At 40.6% G+C, this 22,116-nt stretch overlaps 1 protein-coding gene across 2 annotated transcripts in view; it reads right to left on the bottom strand.

Moving 5' to 3' along the window:
• JARID2 (jumonji and AT-rich interaction domain containing 2) overlaps positions 1-22,116 on the bottom strand; it is a 207,218-nt gene that overhangs the window by 38,642 nt on the left and 146,460 nt on the right. For both annotated transcript variants that reach the window (XM_014878218.2, XM_088169073.1), the window contains exons 4-5: positions 20,242-20,411; positions 5,582-5,758 (exon numbers count right to left, since the gene is read on the bottom strand). In XM_014878218.2, coding sequence (XP_014733704.1) covers positions 5,582-5,758; positions 20,242-20,411 — 347 coding nt within the window. The remainder of the gene's footprint in view (positions 1-5,581; positions 5,759-20,241; positions 20,412-22,116) is intronic.

Raw genomic sequence — 22,116 nt, 5'->3', positions numbered from 1 at the left:
CACACAAACACTTCACAGGATACAGCCAGCCAGCCATTCAGAAGCTAATTTATAATATGTACAATAATCAGGCTTTCACTGTGGAGGCAGCAGAATTACTGGAATGGTTCAGTCAGCTATTGACTCCACGGACAAAGCTTTGTTTCCCAAGCCCAAGGTTATTCTTGCACCTGATATGCTTTACACTTGAGATAATCGAGGGGGTTTAATACGGACTGCAGAGTACTGAACCCTTCTGCAGTGTGCCAGTGGCCAGGAGATGAAGGCATGGACCATACACATACCCGTGTGCTGCATGCTGCAGAGCTTGCACTGCATAAAGCAAGTGAGTGCACATTCATAAAACCATCCGCAAAAGACAGGGGAGATAGAAGTGAAAGGGAGAAGTTTTGTTTTTAGAAGGAGAAAAGGGAACCTTGCCAGTACTGTGAACCAGAGCCAGTTATTCCAGTGCAAACCTCGTGTTGTTACATATATCATGTTTGGGAAGAGATGTAGTATTAATCAACTTTCTGGCACAGAGTATCCGTTACTGTACAAAAACATTCTTGCTCTGGCTTTAATTCAGTTCTAAGTCACTGTGAAAACATTTATGTGGCTCTCAAACTGCGTTGAAGGACCCAGGCAATAATTCTTTTCCCCTCCCAGAGGAACTAAAACAACCTTCTACTTCCATAAAACACAGTATTTTAATACTGCCAATTGTTTTCTTTAAATGTTGGGTATGTTCTGACTTCCATAAATCATTTCCAGGGATAGAAGCTGTCTTCTGGAACCCCCAGAATGCCCTGCCTACTCAGAGTCAGGAGCAAAGGTGTACTTCAGAAGAAAAGGAGGACACCACATCATATGAAAACATGTGGTATTGCTGTTTCCACACTTCCCAAGCCCTAATGCAACACTACTCAATTTATCAGTGGACAACACCGCACGAAAATTTCCATAGCTGCATGCTAGCGGGAGTCAAACAGGAGAGCCACGGCAGAGAGGTAACACTGAATTCGTTTTTGACACCATCAATAACACAGCTCAAGCCCTGCAAGCACAGGAATATATTGGGCCACCGGGAGAAGCATTATTGGTATGAGACACGGCGCCACCGCTTGCAAAAATTCAATACCGAGTGTCTCGTCTCAGCACAAATTCATTACTCTCACCTAACCATTACGACACAAACAACATCAAAAGGGTCACTCACTAAGCAGCAAGTCCATACAAGAAGTGTCTGCCTGTTATCACGAGTCTCGCACCAGGATAACAATTCAATTTTTTCTTTTTTTTTTTTTTTTTTTTTTTTGAGCAACTTCCAGCTCCCCTATTCTTCTCCACAGGTCATACATCTCGCTACTGAAAATCCGCAAATCCCCAAATGTGTTGTGCCTGATTTGCATATTTAAATATGCAAATTACTGCAAACCGGGTAATTTTCGTGTTACATATTTTTGCAGAAAAATTAAATGTGCAAAAATGTTTATTGCAACAATTACTGGTTCCATGGTCTTTCAACAAAAGGCTGTAAATCATCAAAATAATTGCCTACCCATTAACTATTGCAGCACTGCCTGAAATTATTTCATTCTTCAAAATACATTTTTCTTCTAAATGTTTACCTCTTCAGGATTAGTTTCACTAAAAATGATGTACAAGCTTAAGGCTTTGTCTCATGTACCCACCCACAAATACCAAATTTAGTTAAAACCAAAACTAATTAAAGAACTGCAAGCAGAAATCAGAATTTTCCAACAACACACTCATACTGTAACATATGTAAAAGATGTGCCATTCAAGCCCAAGATACACAAATGCTGCATTGGACTACACCCTGAAATAAGAAAAAAAAGCTATGATCTTTTTCAGCATCATCTTTGTACTACTACACATGTAAGGAAATTACTTTGCTAAATTATCCATTACAAATTGAGAAGTGAAACATACTTTGGTGTTTCTGGTAAGTGAATAAGACAGCACTGAAGCAGAGGATAGTGTTTCTTGCAATGCTTGCTTACTATGCACTACTGCCAGTCTGTTTTGAAATTTGAGCCAAAAAAAAAAAAAAAAAAAAAAAAAAAAAAAAAAAGGCATCTCTACAGTTTTCTCCCCTGCTCATCTCAGGCAAAAGGCATGCAGAGCAGTTTTTATCTCATCATGTTAACAAAACACAGTATGAACCAGCAACCATTTCTGACCCTGTAGGTTTGCTGGCACACAGAAGCTGGTTTACTCCACCTAAGGACACCAAACTCACTGTTCATAAAGAAGTTTGGTTACAAATAATGATGGTTAATCCTATTTTCCTAAAAGTAAATTAGAACTTAATTGTCTGTCTCTGGCATCCAGAGACAACAGGACATTCCCAGGTATTCTGGCCCAGATGTGCACTCCTCTCTGCCTTTGAGCTGCTGTGCTGGTGTGAGAAATATCTAATTCCCCAATCATTCTTCCTGAGAAAATTAGCCAGCCATTATTAGAGGAACTGTAGCCTGCTGCACGCAATGTCAAAGCTGTCTACACAACCATATCTGTGTATGCTGCTCCTCCTGAGGAATTTTTCCAGCCCACAAGCCCTTTCAAGTAGAGTAATGCCTATCCTCCTTTGCTCCTGAGATGGGACTGATAACCCAACAACTCCACCTTCCAGCTCTCTATCACAGCCTGACTAGCAAAACACTTGGCACCTGCAAACATTTTTCTTCAGGAGCCTGCTGAGAAAACCTTCCATTGTGCCACAGAATTAAATCAAACTAGGATTTATTTAGTTGCAAGGAATTCAAAGAATTAGGTTTAAAGGAACAAAGACCTAAGCCTACCCTCTCACCTACAACTTGAAATTTCCTCTGAGCAGTGGGGAGATGCAATTTCGATCTAATATCTCCCTGGAAAGACTTGCACACTCCCTTTCACACACTCTCATGAATGCAGGGGATAACTTCGCCTGCCAAACATATCACTTTGCTCTTTTACAGCTGGATGTGCGTGCAGCACATCAGCAGCAGTATGGAAGGAAAAGGCACAGGTAACAATTGGATGCTTTAAATGTATCTGTGTAAGCAGTAAGGTTGGAAGGCAACAAGTCAGTTGAGCTAATTACTTCATCTTGTGCAGTAAACTTTGCCACGTGCTATACGTGCTTCCCATTCACACTCAGGCGTTCCTGATTGAGTCAGCTCTCCAAAAGGTGGCTCAACAGCCTCAGTTATAACAAATAGTTTGGTGTGCAACCTTAATAATGCCCCATATTGGCGTCAGAAGAAGATATTGACAAATGACTTTGCCCAGAAAAATTGTTCTAGCCCCCACTGAGCAGAAAGCAATCATTTAACACTGTCTAATGACATTAATCAAGCTCTGAACCTTTGTTGTTGTATGTCATAGCAAATGCTTAGCATTTTCAGGTCCAAAGTGCTTGACTAGACATTGTATATTAAAAACAAAAGACTTTAATTCATTAAAAATAGACTCTCACGCTAGATTAAGTTCATTTGCTGCACCCGTCCCTGGTCTGCCTTTGTGTGTGGTCTCATTTAAAGCAGACACACATGAACCAGAATCTACTTTGTTCACATGAAACAAAAATACTATTGGCTGTCAACCAACATAACAGACACTGAAGAATGGGAATACCCCTGGGTAAGGAAATTTTAATTAAAAAAAAATAAGAGAAGAAGAGAAAAAGAAATTACAATGAGTAAGAAGAAGCTGCTACCTTCTCTGGGAATTCCTGCTTCTTCACCTTTGTCAAAACATCTCACATTGTCTCCTATGTATTTTATAAAGGTCTTTTGCAACTCTATTAAAGCAGCAGCTTCATTTACACTCTCTCTGATCTATATTGATAAAGATTATGAAGCCATTATATGGCTCATTATGTTTGCCTTTACTTACCCCCAATTAAGATTTCAGGTGTCTCTGGTTTTGAGCTAATTTCAAAGTGGCTGCCATCTGGGACATTCTCAAGGAACACAATCAGCTCCTTTTGCAGCAATATATCACATTTAAAACTCTAAGGGAGCAGTTCTGTTACGTGCAGCCTCATTTCCCACATGCAGAGGTTTTTTACCTCTTATTTTGGGGGGGTTATTTAGAAATCAATCTTAAGTGCCAAATTTTGATCTATGGCTGGTAAAGCACTAAAGCTCCTGGTCACATCTGACGGTTGAAATGCTATTAGGCGTAGCATCCCCTTGCAATTATCCACGAATCATTCACAAAAAGTGAGTTTTTGAGCTTGGGCATGCAATAAAAACAGTTTCAGATGCAGTCATGAAAAAAGTTTTGGCATTTGTAACAAAGGCACCATTTATAGAGAACTCCCTTTTGAAAGGCAGAAATGAGGATCAGCACAGTGAAGTAATTGGGATATACTAATCTCTTTTTTGGGGCAAGGTAGCATAAAAGAAGAAACAGAGCAGGCACAGGTCACCTCTCAAAAAGTGCACCGTGAAGAGACCTTCCTCTCAGTCCTCCTACTAAAAGGAGAAGAGCTGAAGGGCAGTCACCAGAAAGAAAGATGCCCATGGAAAACTAATAGTGAGGAAGGGAACAGAGCATAGGCTACATTTTGAAATTATGTGAGGCAGAGATGGCACAGAGTTATGAAACAAGAGCTCCTGCTGGAGCACAAACCACATCACACAGGATGCTGGCAGGGGAGCATTAGAACAGGCTCAAGAAATTTTCAGCAGGGCTTTACCTCTCCCATGGTAGGTAATGCTGCAATATACATGGATCTCTTTTTCAAGATATGGCACAAGGACATCATGACACAATTACTGTGTGATTAATGCAGCTTTTGCTGATTTGCAGAGAAATAACTGACTTGGAAAAGTTTCTTCCATAAAATGTTTCAGTCAACAACATGAATGTGGTATCAACCTAGTGCAAGTGTGGTCTCAATACCACATTAGAGAAATTAAGTGCTGCCCCTGGCATGCGGTTTGATAACACTTATGAATGCTTATGTTTAACTTTGATAAAATAAAGTCATTCTAAATTAAACATCAGTCTCAAAAAAGCCTGACTGTGAGAGCATGATTGTGTCTATACATTTGTGTGTGTGTGTACATACATAAATACATCTCATTGAACACAGGATTTTTTAAGTTAGAAAAGACCTTTATGATCATTGAATCCAACTATAAAGCTAACATAGACAAGTCCACCACTAAAACTTCTCCCTAAGTGCCATATCTACACGACTTTTAAATACCTTCAGAGATAGTGACTCAACCACTTCCCTGGGTAGCCTTCATAACTCTTTCAGTGAAGAAATTCTTCCTAATTCCCAATTTAAACCTTTCCTGGTGTAACTTGAGGCCATTTCCTCTGGTCCTATTGCTTGTTACATGGAGAAGAGACTGACCTCCATGTCAGTATATACCTATATATGTGTGTATGTAATTCCAGTCCTGCAGCAGTTCTGCCACAGAGTTCAGACTGTCAGAACAAACATGTTAAGGCACAAGATTAAAACTGTATCTTACTCCACCACTTTTTCAATCAGATCCAGACAAGGATTGAGCACATTCAGCTCATAAATTTCTTTACTAGGGGGTACAAGAGAACAGCACTACTTAGGACCTACCTTGCCCATTTGGTACATGTTTATGCGTTTTTCCTTTCCTAGGGGTTGACTGGCATGACGATGAAGCATTGTTTGTGGCTGTTTTTGTGTCCTCTGTCTCCTCCTCCTCCTCTTCTTCATCCTCATCATCCTGAGAGCTTCCAAAATATACCATGTTGCTGGGCAGGGCTGGAGAACCTGATCATTATAAAGAAATGGGTCATTAGCATCATTACATTAATTTCCTGCACTTACTGTATCGATCATAACCTACTTCAGCATCGTGCACAGCAAGGGGAGAGCAGGGCTCGGAGCTGGGAGGTCAGACTAGTGCATGACTAACTAGAGGGTTTTTATTTATTCGTTTTTACCAACAGGATACACATGTGCTTGAAAAGCAGGGTTCTCCCCGCCTCAAGCACATTCTATTCATACTTCAGACAATCAGTCTTGCTACAAGCCCTAATTAATAGCTCTGTGTATTCAGAAAAGGACTAATACACATGCTTAATTTCAAATGCGTGCTCAAGTGCCTTGCTGAAATCTTAACATACAACTAGAAGCTTACAGCTTTTCCAAACAGAAGAAAAAAGAGCAAAAAACCAGTCTGTACCCAGTGATATTTTTAAGTTATCATTAGAATAAAGCATTTAAAGTTCACAATACTGTGCAGACTTCTACAATATTGTACACAAAGTTTTGTGGTATTCTGCAGTAAGAAATAAAGAGAAAAGTCAAAACATTGAGAAGCTTATTTGCCTAGAGGATTCCTGGCAAAGGAGAAAAAAGAGGAAAGGTCTTCTGATTCCCTGTGTGCTTCTCTTGAGGATGTTCCATCTCATCTCTTGATTACTTCCCATGATGCTCCCATAATTTTTAAATGTACAAATACTACTGACAACTAATGGGCACTCTCCCATGTGCTTAATATCACTTTTTACTTCAAAATGAGTCTACTGTCTATCCCCTGGAGGCACAGGTGCCCTAGGAGCCTTCAAGTTATTCCCAAAGAAAATTTTCTTTTAAAGAAAGGGAAAAAAGTATCATCAACATACTTGGATAATAGCAACTTCAATTATTTTCCTGCAGCAAAATAAAACAAAAGGACAAAGAGAACTGGGCTAGAGACCAACATAAGGTAGTGGCTATTGGCTGGTGTTTCCTTAGGAAGCACTTCTGGCTTGAAGCTCTTCAGAACTCCAATTGTGTGTTTGGTTTGGTTTTGAGCTGTCGGTGTTGCCATTGCCAACAACTAACTAAAGCTTATTTTTTGATAGCTTGTTTTCTGCTTCCACTAGGCTTGTACAAAATATTCTTAATTATAAAAATTACTTTTTAATGAATGAATTACCTAAATATGGCTCAAAAACTGGGAAAGGCTGTTTCTGCAATGAATCATCCATTCCTAATACCGGTTTTGATTGGGATGGAGTTAATTTTCTTCATAGTAGCTGGAACAATGCTATGTTTTGGATTTGTGCTGGAAGCAGGGTTCATAACACTTGGATGTTTTATCCATTGCTGAGCAGTGCTTGCATGGTCTCAAGGCTTTTTTTGCCCCTGTTTTTCATGCTGCTCCAAGCAGGCTGGGGTGCACAAGGAGCTAGAAGGGACACAGACAGGACAACTGACCAAAGGGATATTCCAGTCCACAGGACTGTTCTCAGCAATAAGAGCTGGGGGAAGAAGGAGGAAGGCAGGGACATTTCGTGTTACACCATCTGTATTCCTATGTAACCATTTTACATGACCTAGCCCTTCATCCTGGGGATGGCTGAACACCTGCCTGCCAACAGTGAGTAGCAAATGAATCTCTTGTTCTGCTCTGCTTGCAGCTTTGCTTTGCCTATTAAACCGTCTTTTTCTCAATCCATGGATTTTCTTACTGAAAACTGACCCTTCTAATTCTCTCCTCCATCCCAGTGAAGGCATAACCTCCACCTGTAAAAAACGTTTGCTTTTGGCTTCTGTAACAACCCCTTTGGAACTGTGGCTGCCTTGGAGAGAAGCAGAGAGAAACTCCTCACCAGCATCCTGTGCTATGTGTGAGTGGTAGCCCTGGGGCAGCCAGGAGAAACACTACAGCAGCACTGAGGGCAGGATGAGTCTTCCCCCCCTGAAATTGTGTATTGTTCCATCCAACCTAGACAGAAACGTATGGACACATATGGTTATCCTAGGGGAAAAGGCTTTTGCATGCCACAGTTCTCATGTTTATACAGACTGATGATCAAATTAAGACTGCTGACATATTTCACGGCATGGAAGCTGTAGCAACTCACAGAAACAAAAAACCTTCACATTTTTTATGCAAGCCCAGAACTTTCTGGCACAGTCTAAGCAATCAAACTTAGTAGATAAGAGGTGCTGAGAGGCACATTAATTCTACTTTTAGGGGAGTTTCAAGTCTCAACAGAAACTAGAAGACTAAAATAGTTACTCCTAGGACAGTGCTGCCTGAAAAAGATTTTTTTTTCCTTCCATCTAGGTACCTAAATGAATAGTATGGATTTATAAACTGGATACAAGTGCATCAGTTCTTATCAGAATCTGAAGTCTGACACCATCTGACACCACTGTGCATTGACAAATGATGGCGTAAAAGAACCTTAACTGTCTGGAACCCTCAAAATTAGATTCAAAACAGACTGAAATCCCCCCTATTATACTTAGAGAAACAGTCAGAAAATTTATCCTTTTGAGACACTAAAATAGGAGTCTAGATATAGTGTCTGTTCTCTCAGCTTCATCTTCCTTAGAATTCCACATCTCTGAGCTTTTTTGGCAGCTGCTTTAAACAGCAACCAACAAAAATGCATCATCTGCAATGCAAATGTTGTTATTACAACAGCAATCCTTTTCTTTTTCTCCTTCTTCTTAAAGTAGAGAATAAAATACAGTACTGTGTCAGTCTGTTTAGAAAGGAGGGAGAGTCTTACCCAAGGTCAAGAGCAGGCACAAACTTCATCTAACTCCTGATATTCAATCGCTGTAATCTCAGTGCATAAATCTCCTGTCAGAATGACAGTTTTTAATTCTTTCCAATCCAGAACTACGAACAACAATGGTTAAACTGCATTCCTGGGACAGCTGGGACTGTTTGGGAAGTACATTTCCAGAGAAATTAGACTAGCAACATCCAATAACACAGGAGAGTCCTGCTAACCCTCACTTTATTGATCTAAGTGCTCTGCAATATGAGACCTTGGAGAAAAGCTAGTGTTCAGTCTGGGTCTCCTCCCCTCCTTCCCACCAGCTTTTCCTACATATTTATTAAACTTGACTTGCCAAACAGAAAGAAAAAAAATCTGGACTTGCACATTTTTGTTCTATTTAAGCATTGTTATGGATGGAAGACTTTGAAAGAAATTTAAATCTCTGAGTTTTCTTGCTTAGTTTTTGTATTAGAACTATTTTTATCCTCATCTTTTATAATACTACTTCAGTTCTGGAATAGCCTCAAATAATTTGTTCACAAATATGTGTTGAACTGGTTAAAACCACTTTCACTTTAAGCCTATGTAGCTAAACATGTCCAAAAGGCTGAGAAAACACTGGTTTAAAATATTGAAACAGGCTGGCCAAGATCAAGACATTGCAAATTCCCTTTATGAGCAAACTGAAGGGAAGACATGCCTGTAAGTACACTGTGTTTTCATTCAAGCTGAAAGAATGACAATTACGTTTATGAAATAACACCTGACGTGTAAGCAGTTTATGTGCACTGCTGGTTTACACCAAGCAAAGAGCTAAACAACCCTCCCCAAGATTCCTCTTATGGAAATAATACCCAGACTTCTCATGACTGATGGAATAATGAAACTCATATGAATGAACCTGCACTGTGTGAAGAGTGGAAGCTATGTCATCACTCACCGTTTTCAATACTGTGTAATAATGATTCCTGCCCTAAATATCCCTCATTCTCTCTCAGATCAGATAGGGATGTGTATGTGATGCCACAGCCTATCTCTAGAGGGGATTCCATTTGTAACTCAAAGCTACTCATTTATAGAAACAATACTAAGAAGTGTTACTGTAGCTATAAATGTTCAAGACCATTGGAAATGTGAAGAATGATGTGTGCTCAAGAGCTGATTGTTTTTTTCCAGCTGTATCCGTTGGTCAAATAAAATATATTGCCCTTCCTCAAAAAACTGGCTGGTCTTAACTGCAAGTTAAGACCTTGGTGGTTTTCCTTACAGACAGACTTTGTGGACAGTTGCTGATCTCAGGTTACTCCATGTGTAACAGGTATGTACCACGAAAATTATGTATGACAGCCAGATGATAAAAGCCCTCCAAAGTGGCATGAGGATCAGAGAAACTGTAGGTTCACCAGACACATCCGTACACACACATTCACAGAACACAGTGTTGTAGGGACTTCCTTGATATGTAAAATTCATGGATCACCATTCTGCACGTTTGTCTCTTCCTGGACACATTCAGCAACAGAAACCCATGGGGTTCCTTCTTGCACATATTTGCCAACCAGGCAGCCAGAGTAAATAAAGATGAGCAATCATCCCTCCTCTTCCTCTTGCCCTCCCCAGCACCAAAGAGTGATTCTCAAAGCCTACCAAGGGTAGTATAAAGAGCGACATTGGAATTAATAACCAACAGCAAAAAAGAAGAGCGGCAACACTTTGAAATAAAGGGCAACATCTGTGCCTGGAAGGTGGTGCCTGCCAGGTCTCAGCACTCTAGGTATGCAATTCCCCACTTCGTCACTTTCCATCCCCAAGAAAACAGCAGAAAAATCTGAGAGAGAGTTACGAGAGCCTGTCGAGAGCCTGTGGCTGTATTGAATTTTACAAGTCTCCTTCTGTGCTGGGAGCCCCCATATCATGCAGGCAGCTGCTACCATGGGCACTGGAGCTAATGAAGCAGGAGAGCAGGGAGCAGCCCTCCACCCTGAGAAACCCACCCTGCCATCCACCCCATCAGCAGATGCCTGAAGAGCCCACTCACTCAGCAAATCTGATAGCAGCCTAGAAATTACTCACTTAGAAGACATTTCATGCAAGGACCCATCTAGACTACTGGTGGCTGTGTGGACATTTTTCTTGGCATCAAAAATGGCCTACAGAACATCTACCTCCATCTGGCCTCTTCTTATTATACCTGTGCCACCTCCTCAGCTGTGGCAGTGTAATTTTTTTTGTGGGGCCATGTGGTGAATCAGATCAGGGAACTGATTCAGATTAAAATCCCAGACTAAGGAAATTAAAGTCCATTAATAAATGCTGTAACTGTAATGTAATGTTACAAGCTCTCAAGAAAAGATTTGGAAAACTTCTATGCACACTTTTTCTTATTGAATGTGTAGCATAATGTATCACTTTATGTTATTAAACAAAACATTAAATGCAGTATGTTTCCAATCCCGTGTAGGAGCTGCACGTTTCACATTGTGTCCTGATGATGTCTAGGCACATAATTCCTAAATGCTCTTTTTCTCCATCCATGCCCCCAAAGACAGCTGATTTGTTTCACAGCAATATTTGCATAAAAGCATATGCTATCACAAATGATCTGGATGAGGCAATTGCAATAGTGGGAAGGAAGGAGAAGCCATGGCAGAAGTAGCAAGCTGTAAGAAAGGCAGTAAAGTGCAGCAGCAGCAGAGCAGAAGATGTGCCGGGGCTGGAGAAAGGTGAGTGGTGAGAGCTACACTAGCAGATGGACACAAGCTGCAGGAGCAATGGGAGAAGGGAGATATGGAAGGGATTACTGACATGACATAGAAACAAATATAGCAAAGTGGAAAGGACATTGCTGCTAAGGCTGGCTCAATTCAAGGCATCCATCTGACAGTGCAGTCAACCTGCTGCCCTGATCCAGACACATGCCACTCACCTTCTCCTGCTTAACAAGTCTCACAGTTTAGAGCAGAAAAGTCATGGCCAAAGTCAGGTAGCAACCTGGAGGGAACTTCCCAGCCCTCTCTCCCTCCTCCAAAACACTAGGGAAAGGCCAAATGACCAAAGACGGACCACACAGTGAGACTTTGAAAGTCTAAAAAATTTTCATGTCTGACTAAGGGATTGCAAGCCACACAGAAAGTTCGGACAGCTGACACAACCCCAGGTACCCTCCCCTCACCAGTACAAGAGCTCCTAGAATCAGATATTACTGTGTGTGGCAAAATTAGAGAAAAATCATTAATGATGAGTTGTTTTTTAAAAAATCACTCATCAAGGTTACAATGAGCTATGAATTATTACAAAAAGGGAGGACAGTCAGCTGTTTCAAAAAATTAGATTTGAAGTATGTTTGGCAACTGCTTCCATCAGTATCTTCAGTTCCATTATTGAAATTCTCTCTTGAGTATTTTGTCTTCCCTCCTATTGTGAGAGCAACACAAAAGAAACCCTAACTATATAGGAAAAATGATTACCACAACTACACACTAAGTGTGGCCTAATGCATATGAAAGAATGACAAATGTATTTCATGTCCTCTGTTGCAATAATTTGGTGCTTATACAACAATAAGTACAAAGTAAAATATGGGGGGCTTAAGTCATGGTGCTGCTTTTAGCAATTTTCTAGGAAAGACTTTGCATGTGCAAAATTCAGGCTCGCTACTAACAGTAGGCAGAATTGACGCTTTTGCAGCCTGTACATACAGATGTGTTGACCTCAGCGGCAAGTGCCTGATTAATAGAATAAACGATACTCTTTTTCAGACATTTTATTTGACTAATGAGGTTATTGCAATTTTTTTTTTTTTGACAAATGTGTAGTTTTCTCTCCTAAATTACGGTTATGTTTTGTTTCTCATTAAATTACATTAACTTTTGTCTTGGACTAGCTAAACATGTTAAAAAAACCCTCTGGATTTGGATCTGAAGAGTGGAATCAGAAGTATGGAAAGTGTATGTGCTTTGCCAAAAATACTATTTCATTACTCTTCAGAATTAGCTGGCAGTGCTTCTGCAGTATTTACTGAAGTACAAACCAAATGTTTTCATCTGGACAGGATTCAAACCCTGGTATGTTACAACCACAACAAAAATAATCTCAGTCCAAAAGCCTTCTCTGTAATTTCAGCTGTGGTTTCTGCAAAATTGGAGGATTCTTCTCCATGAATTATTTACACCAACTCCCCCTCTAGCTCCTCCGGCTTTTTCCCTCCTAACAATTAAACACAACCCAGATGTGCTTTGGAAAAATCTTAAAACAATTTAAGACATTAGAATGATTTAAGCGCAGGGCAGGTCAAGGTATGTGGGACTTCAGCCTGCCCCAAAAAAGCACACGGCTTGCCAAGCCCTACACTGAGCCACGTTCAGAGGTTTGGCTTCTCCTCTGACACACAGCCCCATTTTGTGGCTGTATGCAGGTGGAAAAACCTTGCCTCTCAAATGCTCCTGATGTGCTGGCATCTCAATGCTTAACATTTAGGGCCTGCTTCTCATTTATTATATGTCCCACTTATTATGTTTTGGCAGGGCAATACCAAATCCCTGAAGTGCAAATATATGTAATTTATGCCTGCACCTTATGGTTGTTTTACCAAGCCAAGCTAAAGGAGCACAAATTGCATAAACTCCATAGGAAAGAGCAGTTGTTCTTCACTTGTCTGACTCCACCTGCAGGAATGGTCCCAGAGGGAGCTCCCCAGTGCCTGAGTGAGAGGGAGGAAAAGGCTATTCCAAATAGGGAAATAAAACTGAGCTCCAACTCTTCCCTCTGCTGCCATTGTACAAATCACATGGTGCCTGGTGTTACAGCTAATTTATCGACTAGTGTAGCAACATAAACCTCATTTTCTTCTTAGTTTGTTCTTTGAAGTAGTACAGCTAAACCCAAAAGGCTGAAGAAAATTTTTCCTTTTCTAGGGAAATGGAGCAAGGGTGGGGAAATGCGTGAGTCTGCAGGAAAAAAAGAAAAGGTCTACTTTCCAAATGTAGCAAAACACTCCAGACAAATAGAGTACTCAAAATTAATAAAATAAATAAATTAAAAAAAAGACTGCTTTTCACATCTACAATTTGTATTTGACAATCTCAAAGCAATTTAACTCCACCAGCCTGACTGGATTTTACAGTGAACCTCAAAACCAACTCCTTCCACGTGCACTTCAACCCCCAACTTTATGTTCCCTCCCACCAAGAACAAAAAAAGTGTGTAAGTTTCAAAGCACCATGATGACATTCCCAAAAGGCTACCAGGCTGTGTTTCATACCCAAGATATCCTGGGTCCCATCCCTAGCACAAAATCAGTCATTTGGATAACACTGAAGCTATGGTATATTCATGGGTTAGAGAAGCATGCTCAGAGGTTTTTGGCTGGGATGAAGGGCGGGAATTGCCCTTCCCAGAATACTTTACATTTCCCACCTGGGAAGCAAAGCTTTGAATTGCTGCTGCCATTGCAGCACTCAGATTTTAGGCCAGTAGCTCATTCATAATCAACATCCAGCTAGGCCAACACCTATATACAGGGTTAAATATTTATCCTCATTTTACATAAAGCTAAGCAGCTCGCTGAAGGACTCCAAGTGAGACTGTGGCAAATACAAGAGCTAAACTTCAAGATTCAAGAGGTTAACTTCATCCTGTTCAAGGGTAGATATTGGAATTGTTAACATCAGAAACTGTCCAAAAACTGGAAGAGCAAGAAAAAAACTTTCATTCGGCTATGTTAGGGAAGATAAAACTGGAAAACCTTATGATTGCCTGGCAAAAGATTTTGAGAATATGGAAACTATAAGCAAGATTGAAATGAAAGCCATCTTTGAGATACCAAACCTTAGTTACTGAACAACTAGAAAACAATAGTATGGCCAGCTGAAAGTCATCCCCTCTTGATTGAACAATTCCCTCTGCTTGCAGACAGGTCCAAGGGTCAGAGGAGACCCTACTAGCATGGCAGAGGGGGTCCAAAGAGCAGTTTTTAGAGTTTAAAGTGTAACACAGTATAATAATGTAATGATTCTTATAGGCTGTATGTAAATGCTATAGGATTTGTATCTTGTATTAGACTGGTTAGTAAAAATTAGAATATTCAACACAGAAGAAGATTTATTGTATTGTAATGGGAACCTCGTTCTCTTACTTCTCTTACCTCTTACACCTCACTCTCTTACCCCATACCCCTTGCTCTCTCTTTACTCCTCTTACTCTTGCTCTCCTGCTCTTACAGGCCTGCTCTGAGCTGTGACTGGCAGCTCCAAGCAGGGCCTTTTTACCCACGCCCTATGCAATAAACCACAGGTTCCAACACCTGGCTTTAGAGATCTGTCAGTCCTCACCATCCTGACCACCACCACTCCTACAGTACTAAGCACAGGATACTCTATCTTCCTTCAGCACCTCTTCCCATCTCTTAAATCTGCCAGTAGGCACACACTGGCATGAAATTGCATCTTCCACTGGATGCCTGAAATTTTGGCACTCCAGCAGCACTCCCTTCCCTTGGGAAGGAATAACACCATGGTGGTGGTCGCCAGGCTCTCTTCTCTCTCTGTACTTCACAAAAGTGCTCTTCACTCTGAGCCTGTGTAACCACTTCTCCCTGCCAACACTGATTAAATTACTCTTGCCCTAAACCACCACAAGAGTTGCTCAGTAGCTCATATTCCATAGGTGGCCTAAATGGTTGCATATATGAGAAATAGCTTATATTCTGCACTTCAAAGTTACTCCTAACTTTAAAAAAGAGCTTAGAAACGTTGAGGTTACAATTACTAAATGCAAACTTATTTTTATTAAATGGTGTGTACAATTAAAATTCAGCATCCTGAAGTTTATTCTTCAATTTTCAATCCATCCTAAAATTTTAGGTCCAAATACTAAATTTTATAATAACAAAATCAATAAAAACTTTCTTTTTCAGACTGCAAAGAAGCTCATACTTTGGACAGTGTCAGCATTTCATTGCTTTGCTTCCAGCCTTATCAAGTTGCTGTGCTATTCAATCTGCTTACTCTGATGTGGTGAGCAAGTCTCCACGGTGCCTATGCCTGGTGCTTCAAGAATGTGACTGATGCAACTCAGCAGCTCTCCAAGTACAGCACATGTTGACTACAGAACCTACTGACATCAAACTAACAGGCAATCTTACCTGTTGCCTTGCTGCAAGATAGGCAAATTAACAGGTGTTTTCTAACATGGCCAAAATTAAGACTCCCCAAGTTTTGGTCCTGGGGGCTCTCCCATTGTAATCGGAAATCTCTGCAGCTATGACCTGACACAGTCAACCTCTCCTATCAGGACTCAAAAAAGAAGCATCAGATCAAAGGCCCCTGACCCTTTTAGCCACCCAAATAGAGGTGTTTACAAGAATAAAAAGCCTGTTTAAGACCACACTGCACTAAAAGTTAGAAGTTACAGAGGTTCGGACAAACATGCTATAGTGAAATTTTCTATTTTGATTTTGCCCAATTGTAATAAATCATCAGATTATTAAGTCAGCACAGCATTCAAAGAAAAAGAACAATCACACGTTTTGCAGAACAGAAGAGCCTGAAAACTCAATTTGTGAGATCTCAATTAAACCATTTTTATTTAGGAATCCCTGAAATCCTCTAGCATGTAACTCCCAGAGGCTCGGCTTAATTAGAAAATTGATCATGGGAAAACTTCTTAAAATGTACTCTCCTAATCATAGCCTTCCTGTTATCACCTTTTGCCAAAGATCTATTGCTCACAGGGAGTTGTTTCTCCTTCCTCCTTTAGCCTGATATTTGACTCATAATATTTAAACCTGTAAATAATTACAGAGAGAAGAGGTAACTTAAATGCACTGTAACAGAAGCTATTAAAAAAATATAATCAGAGGCAGAAAACACAGTAAAAGTGAGAGCTGTTGTACAACCACACGGAGATGACACACTCGTATCTACACGGTGCTGAAAGATACTAATTATGCCTCTGGCAAGGGGCACACAGGCTCCTTCAAAGAAGCTATTTAAAGATAAGAACACTGCAGACAAACACTTTAGAGATATCTGTACTATTCCCTTCCTTGTGTTGAAAATTCTAGGTCACAATTTAATAAAATTTTTTAAAACCCACAAACCTTTTTAAAAGGAGGATTTTAAAATAATAGGAAGCAGAGGAGCATTGCCAAGTTTGGTCAGTCTAGAAATGTATTCCAGGTTGCTCAGATATTCATCAACTGTTACAGCTTTTTCATTGTGCTCCACTTACCTTTTAAGAAGTAATTAGTACAGTGCATTATCAAATCAAGAGTTTGAAAAACAAACTAATTAAAATATGTCTAAAGCCTTAGTGTTCTGGATAATGAAACCAAGCAGGTCATCTTGGTTAAATTATTTCCCTTTGAAATTACAGGGTGCTAATGGAGTGAGGGGGGAGTTTAAATTATTTGAATCATTAGATTCTCTTACACACAGCAAGACAGGTAAATGGGACTTCTTCTCCTAAGTATAGAATCCTATGCATGTCAAGGGCCTTTCTTCCACACTATAGCATGATAGTATTGCTCCTTCACTGACAGAATTCAGCTGCTCCCACTCAAAACAAACCCTGCAAGAACAATGAAGAGTGAATCTGTAGTGGTGACAGGATGCTTAAATTTCTCTGTTCAAAAACAGAAAATGAAAGTACACACTGACGTGTGAATTCACGGTGGAATTTGGTCAAAGGTTGGACTTGGTGATCTTGATCCACCCTTAGTGAATCATGATTCTATGGTGTGACAAATTTACGCTGTGCTTCTGACACCATTGCTGGGCACAGTGGGACAAGGGCAGAGAAGATCACGGAGCTGCATTGCCACCAATCTTGAGAAAGACTCCTTTGCCCAAAAAAAGGCTTTGATTGTGAATCCAGGGATTATATCACCAGATCATTTTGAATGACTAGGACCTAAGATGGTGCTAAATTAAACAAACATGGGGATTTACCATCCTGCATCTTATCACTACTACACGTAAGATTTTCAGAGTGCTGAACTTCAACCCTGTGAGTGTGCTCTTATTTCCATGCAATTGCATGTTGCATTTCATGGTGAAAGCACAAAGCCAAGGCTGGACACATACAGCTGGACAGAAGTTCAGAACAATCACCTGTCCCACCATGCAAACAATTCTGAAACCCTCAACAGCTCAATAAATAATAGCACGGAGGTTCCAAATCAAAATAACCCCTTCCAAAAAAATCCCAAGTCTTCGCTATGCAGGGTCTTAGTAAGCTGCTGGCTCTTCCCTCTCCAAGCTCACTAGGCACCACCAGAAGACTAGCACCAAACTAAGCCTGCCAATGCTCTGGAAAGTCACTTTTGGGACCCTTCTGGAGCTGGATGTACTAGCACGCTGCTACATGAACTGCTCACCTGCATATTAACAACCAGCTTCCATCTCCTTATTTTAAAATGGACACATCAAAAGAGACAACCACGTGGAGCTAAACATTCCCAGAGGCCAAATGAACACAACCTCAGGCAGCCAGGACTTCTTGAAGGACACAGCAGTTCAGGCACAGGAGCCAGAACCACGCTAATACAAGTCTGAACAACCCACCCCTCCAAGCCACAGCACCCTCCTGCCCCTCCACAGAGGAGCATCCAGGTAGCAGGTGTCCAGGAAGATTTTCCTGTCTCTTTTTTAACCGGCTCTTTTCATGTTTTATAAAGGGGTGATGGAGTAATAAGCTTGCAGGAGTGCTGAAACACGCAGCTGACAGCTTTCCCTTTCTGCTTTTCTTCAGACCGTTTAAGCAGACCAAGAACATGCCATGTGTGGCACTCAGAGCAGACTTTCCCTCGTGGTTTTTAACATAATTGTAATTGTGATCTTGCCGTCTGAATGCATGTGCTGTCAGAAATGTTCGAGTACTCCTGCATACTGAAGAAATTAGGAATGAATTGCAAGTTCTTAATTGACAGTACAAAACATCAATTACGCCACAGATGAATAACAAAGGAGAAAATTACAGGTGCAAGAGCTAAACAGCTCTTGATTAAAAAAAAATAAAAATAAAAAACCCAACAACAAGAAGCACTGGAATAAGACTAAAGTACCCGTGCTTCCTATTTGCATTGTTAAACCAAAACACTAAGAGTAGGAAATAAAAGTGGAGATAAGTGACACCCCCACACAGGTTGCCTTTCTACAAGTGCAAGTGCCTTCAAAGCTATAAATAACACATGCTTAGTTAGCAAGCAGTGGAAACAAGTGTGTGAATGCAGCCATGTGTGCTCACACATAGACACGCACACACAACCCCCATCTGACTCTTCCCACCAACAACTGTGGCAGTTGGCCCAGATCACAGCAGTGACACGCTGCCAACAGACTGATCAACCTCACAGCACACTAAATTAGAAATACATTTCCACAGATTAAATTTCCGAGGACCATGATGCCACTTTAAACTCTATTAGATTCTGCTCCTCTCCATCCTTTAAACAAACACAAAAGCTTGTAAATCACCCTCCTCTATCCCCTCCACCCACCCACTTTACCAGAGGTCCCAACAGGATGGGGGCTCCATATTGGATGTGAAATAAGATGGATAAATTAGCAACCAGTCTGAGGGTACCACTAGCCTAAAATTTTACAGAAGAAAAAAGAAATCAAACCACACTACATTAAAGTGAGAAAGCCTCAGCAGGAAGCTATGGGTGGTGTTGATCACTGCTATCCACAGATGCAACACAGACCTAAGAAAAGGGAACTCAAATGCAAGCTCTGGAAGATTCAACCCACTAGGTATGACTTTTGCAGACAAGCCCTATCTGTAACAAATGCACACCCTTTCAGCAGGTAATGGGACAAAACAACAGCAAGAGGCATCATTCCAGCACAGAGGATGCACTTACTGCTAACTGAGACAGGAAATAGAGAAATTCTCTATAGAGAAACATACAGCACGAGATAACGTGACAATTGAGGGATTAAACTGAAAGATGCTATCCTTCAGTACATGACTTGAGACACAGGGCCATGGAAAACCTTAAGAAAAATGACCACTCGAGTAACATCTCCTTCTCTAGCTTTATCTAGGCAGTGAGGTGTACCTCACACTCGGCCCCCCAAGTCCGACATGCAGGCTTGCAGACACGCAGCCCATGGATCCCTGACACGCATCTCCAGCCAGGCTCAAGCACCTGTTACTGTGAGGTAGTTCAAGTATTTCACTCCACAATTTCAGATGCCACCTTTGTACTTGGATTGCTGAGAGGAGGAGCCCACCTGTTTTAATTATCACCACAGGAACAATCCAGCTCCTGAGGCAGACAAGAACAATGGTAAACCCTCCACCCACTGTCAGATGAAAAGCCTCACTCAGATTGAACAATAAAGGACAGGGAGTAGGTAGAGAGGGGGAAATTCCAAGCAGATTTTCTCCTCTTGCAGGAACAAGTACTCAGGCAAGTTAAGCACTTCTTCAGTTTATAGTCAGACAAAACAAAGGAGGATGGGGAGGACTTAAGAGAGCTAGAGAAATCTCCATTCTGGGTAACAGAGAGCCAAGCATAAAAGAAATTTTTTTGCACTATTACCAGCCTCATTTTATGATCTTTAGAACCATGAACTCGAATGCTCCTGCTGCAGATACAGTCAAATTGCTGAGAGCTGAAATGCACACAATACCTTCAAGTGCAGCTCCAGTACATTTGTCTGGTTGCTGCTTGGTGTGCAGTGCTACAGCTCCTTCTGTGCATTACACTGTGCCTCAGCACTGCTGCCAGACACCTACCTCGAAGACAGAGGAAAGTGAGAAAATCTTCTGTCTTGGGCTTCCTTTTGGAGAGGTCAGAAATCTGAGTGGCAGGAGGGGGTAACAACGGCTCCACTATCTTTATTGGAGTTGTGCTGGGACTGTTTGGCTGGGACTGAGCAAACTTCCTTTGTGCTTGCAGTCTTGGCCTGTGGAAACAAGAGCACATCAGAAACATGTTAGGGAGAACTTGCTGGATGTGCGAAAACACAGAAATTCACCATTTAGGAGAGAGACTGAGAGATCTAAATCCATCTCCCACCAATACCAAATCCCTTGCTGGGTCAATAATGAAGACAGTCTTTTATTTGTTTTACCCTTTGGTATCTTCTGCTACAATTTGGAAAACTAGAAAGGGAACATCTTGACTGCAAAATCTGTGACTACTGTTTCATATGTTCTGAGTGTCTTCTTGCACATGATACAATTACAGTTTACCATTCACTTATTTGGAAATTAAATCTGTATTTTGCACCATGAAAATGTCTTTTTTTTTTTTTTTTTTTGCTAAGTGTTAGTGCTCACTGCTTTCTGTTTTTAATTAAATTACAAATTAGGTTTGTTTTAGCCCCATTAAGGTTTTAATTTATTCCAATCTGCTATAGTCTTATTTTCATAGTAAAATATATATTAATAGATAAGGTATATTTGTGCCCAGTTCTAAATAAATAAAACCTTTAAGAAAAGATATTTTTGACAGGGAAAAAAAATCAGGTCAAAACTGTTTGCTTGGCCACAGCCCAGAAAGATAGCAAGCAAGGAGGTCAGCAGTGGGGTTAAGCAGGATTTGGGATAAACTGGTAAGACTGAAGGACATGCATGGAATGAATTTGTTCAGTCCTGGTACTGGGCAATGGACTGACACTTTGATTAGTTTTAAAGCATGCTCGGGTACAGCTGCAGGAAATGAACGGCTGCAGTTGGTTTTGGCAGTTGGCTGCAAATTATTTCAAGCCTATCTGAAGGCTTTGATTAACTGCTAGGTAGCAATGAATATGATTTTCTTTAATATGTCTAGAATGTAAATTGGTATTAGGGAAAGCATTTTGGGGCAGGACAGATACCCGGAGGGGGTCTCGCTGGGAACCTGGCTCAGCTCAGTATATAAGAACATGTTAATTTCTCACTTAAGCAACTGGGATTCTAATTATGATCTTTATTACAGCTTCAAAAAGGAGAGAAGCTACAGAACGAACTTAAAACCTTGTTGAGAAAGGATGCAATTTTATGTCATTTTATTCCCTAATAGCAGAGTATTTACATAATGTCAAAGTGAAACGTATTAAATAACACTGAAGGGAAGCCCAGGTCCCGTCACTCCATGGCAGCCTCGACTGTTGTGACTTAAGGAAAGCACAGTTATTGTTCAGTAGGGATGAAATGCATAATTGGCAAACTTCCTGTTTTTCACGGGTATTAACCTTAAATATTTGGGTAACAAGAGGTTTGTTACTGTATTTTAAACTTCTGCAAACTTGACACTAAGATAGCTAAAAAAAAAAAAATATTGAAAATCCCAGCAGTGTTTGTATGAACATACAAGTCCCCTAACGACAACCGAGAGAGAAAGTAACATTCAGTAGTTTTCTCCCTAAACTATGCATATAATTGTCCTTGTCCTCACTATCCAACCCCTACTACCTCAAACAACAAAACATACCAGCCATTCCTATTGCTTTTTTTAATCTCCTCCATGGCAAAAATAACCTGGTGTTGACAATTTTTTTTTTATCACGGTGCTTATAATTTGTGAACTGGAACTAAAAGACTATTTAACACATATATTTCCTCATATCTATGAACAATTATCTTTCCAGAATGAAACTCTTGTATAGATCTGCCTGTATCTCCAAA

Source organism: Sturnus vulgaris, chromosome 1 (genome assembly GCF_052056855.1).
Source record: "Sturnus vulgaris isolate bStuVul1 chromosome 1, bStuVul1.hap1, whole genome shotgun sequence".
In the NCBI taxonomy this organism is placed as follows: Eukaryota; Metazoa; Chordata; class Aves; order Passeriformes; family Sturnidae; genus Sturnus; species Sturnus vulgaris.
This window is presented reverse-complemented; position numbering and strand designations above follow the sequence as displayed.